Consider the following 2013-nt stretch of genomic DNA (forward strand, 5'->3'; position numbering starts at 1 on the left):
TTCCTCTGATAATCAGTCTTAAATTAATATCCACCAGGATAACCAGAAAGTGAATTCTAGGCTGCTCTTTGCATCTTAGTCTCTGTTTATCTAGAAACTAGAGCCCAAATGTCTGAGGCCCTGTTCTCTGTCTTCAGTATAAGAGTGGCTTTGGAGATGAGTAATACTGAACACATTTAACCTCAATTTTTTTTCCTTCATCGTTTCTTTTCTCCACTATTTCTTTCTTTATGGCATGCTTTCTTACTGAGTTTCTTTCACTGTGTATGTGTGTGTGTGTGTGTGTGTGTGTGTGTGTGTGTGTTTGTGTGTGTTATTTTTTTAACACAGCCTATCATTTTCCTAAGACTGTCAGTCTGAGATAGCTCTACGAATGTTTCTACAGAAGTCAATTGATTTAAATATGTCTTGGATTTTAACACATATCTGCTGTTAGAGCACATAGTACTTTTCTGTTTGAGAGCTCTAAGGCCTTCTTTTTCAGTGATTGCTCATGCTCCCTGTGATAGTATTTTTGACTGTTGATTGACACCAGCTACACTCACAGACACTGCACAGGCATTTGCTTTTGTATATGCTGACTGTTTTGCATGGGCCCCTACAGCCCAGCCCAGCTGCTGAGAATTTATAAACCAGCCTTTGCAGTGAGAACTGAACTGCATCAGACAGCAGGGGGAGCAAGATGAAGTCACAGATCCAGGTCCTCCTATCCCTGCTGCTATGGGTGTCTGGTGAGAAACTCAGAATATTATTATCTTTGCAGAGTCACTTCTTTGTAGATAAGAAATTTAGAGAATGCCAGTCTCTATGGTTCTTACATTATAATATTCTGATAAAATGATATTAAATGACTAATTTCAACTGTTTTACAATCTGTGTTTGTGTCTATATGCATGTTCATTGTGTATTCCTGATCGCAGGTGCCTGTGCAGATATCACGATGACTCAGTCTCCATCCTTTCTGGCTGTGTCAGCAGGAGAGAAAGTCACTATCAGCTGCAGGTCCAGTCAGAGTCTTTTATCCAGCAAAGACCAAAAGAACTACTTGGCCTGGTATCAGCAGAAACCAGGGCAATCCCCTAAGCTGCTGATCTACTATGCATCCATTCGGGACACTGGGGTCCCTGATCGCTTCACAGGCAGTGGATCTGGCACAGATTTCACTCTCAGCATCAGCAGTGCGCAGGCTGAAGACCTGGCAGTTTATTACTGTCAGCAGCATTATAGTACTCCTCCCACAGTGCTTCAGTCTCCAACACAAACCTCCTTGAGAGTCTCACCAGCTGCCTGCACCACACACAGCCCTGGCCCTGCACACTTCCCCTTCATCATGATAGCAGATGTGGCTGAAAACATGATGAAAAAGTTTGCAGATCCTCTTACAAAATTATGGGTTCAACAATTCTGACGTCGTTTTCTAAGAGAAACCTTTATATGAAAATGCAAAAAAAGAACTCAGTATTATCTTTTTATTTCTTCTGTAACACATTACTACAAACTGTGCTGCTTTATATTATCTTTTTACAATGTTGTAGTTCTGATATCCTATACAATGATGATGGTGGAAAACTTAATTTCAATTTGGGGGCTCTAGGAAAGAGTATGTTTCTTGGTTTTTTTTTTTTTTTTAGATTATAGAGAGTTTGTCTTCTTTCCTTTCTTCCTTTCTTCCTTCATCAATGGTGACCCTATCTGCTGCTAATGATTTTACTTTCCATAAACTCTTAAAATTTGTATTTCATTTTAGTTAATTTCCTTTGCTGTATGCATGTGATCATGCATTAGTGTGTCTGTGTGTGCATATTTATAGGTGCACATTATATAAAGCATGATTGTGGAGGTCAGAAGACAATTTAGACTTGACTCTCTTTCCATTTTGTTTCTGGGCTTCAAACTCAGGTTTGACATCAGGTTTGGTGGAAAGTGTCTTTGCCATATAAATTATCTTGCTGCCCCTTAAAGTCTCTTATGGGTGTTAATTTACTGAACAGAATTTCATGAAAGCTATGTCTT

General features: G+C 39.4%; 1 gene segment (V, D, J or C); it reads left to right on the top strand.

Annotated features, from left to right (window-relative positions):
• Positions 1-669: 669 nt before the first annotated feature.
• LOC129675105 (immunoglobulin kappa variable 4-1-like) lies at positions 670-1252 on the top strand (the record flags this gene model as incomplete). The annotated part of the segment is given in 2 exon segments: positions 670-731; positions 921-1252. Coding segments are annotated over 2 exon segments (381 nt in total), but the record flags the coding sequence as incomplete, so codon positions are not given.
• Positions 1253-2013: the final 761 nt, after the last annotated feature.

Source organism: Psammomys obesus, unplaced genomic scaffold (assembly GCF_907164565.1).
Source record: "Psammomys obesus unplaced genomic scaffold, mPsaObe1.curated_primary_1811, whole genome shotgun sequence".
NCBI lineage: Eukaryota > Metazoa > Chordata > Mammalia > Rodentia > Muridae > Psammomys > Psammomys obesus.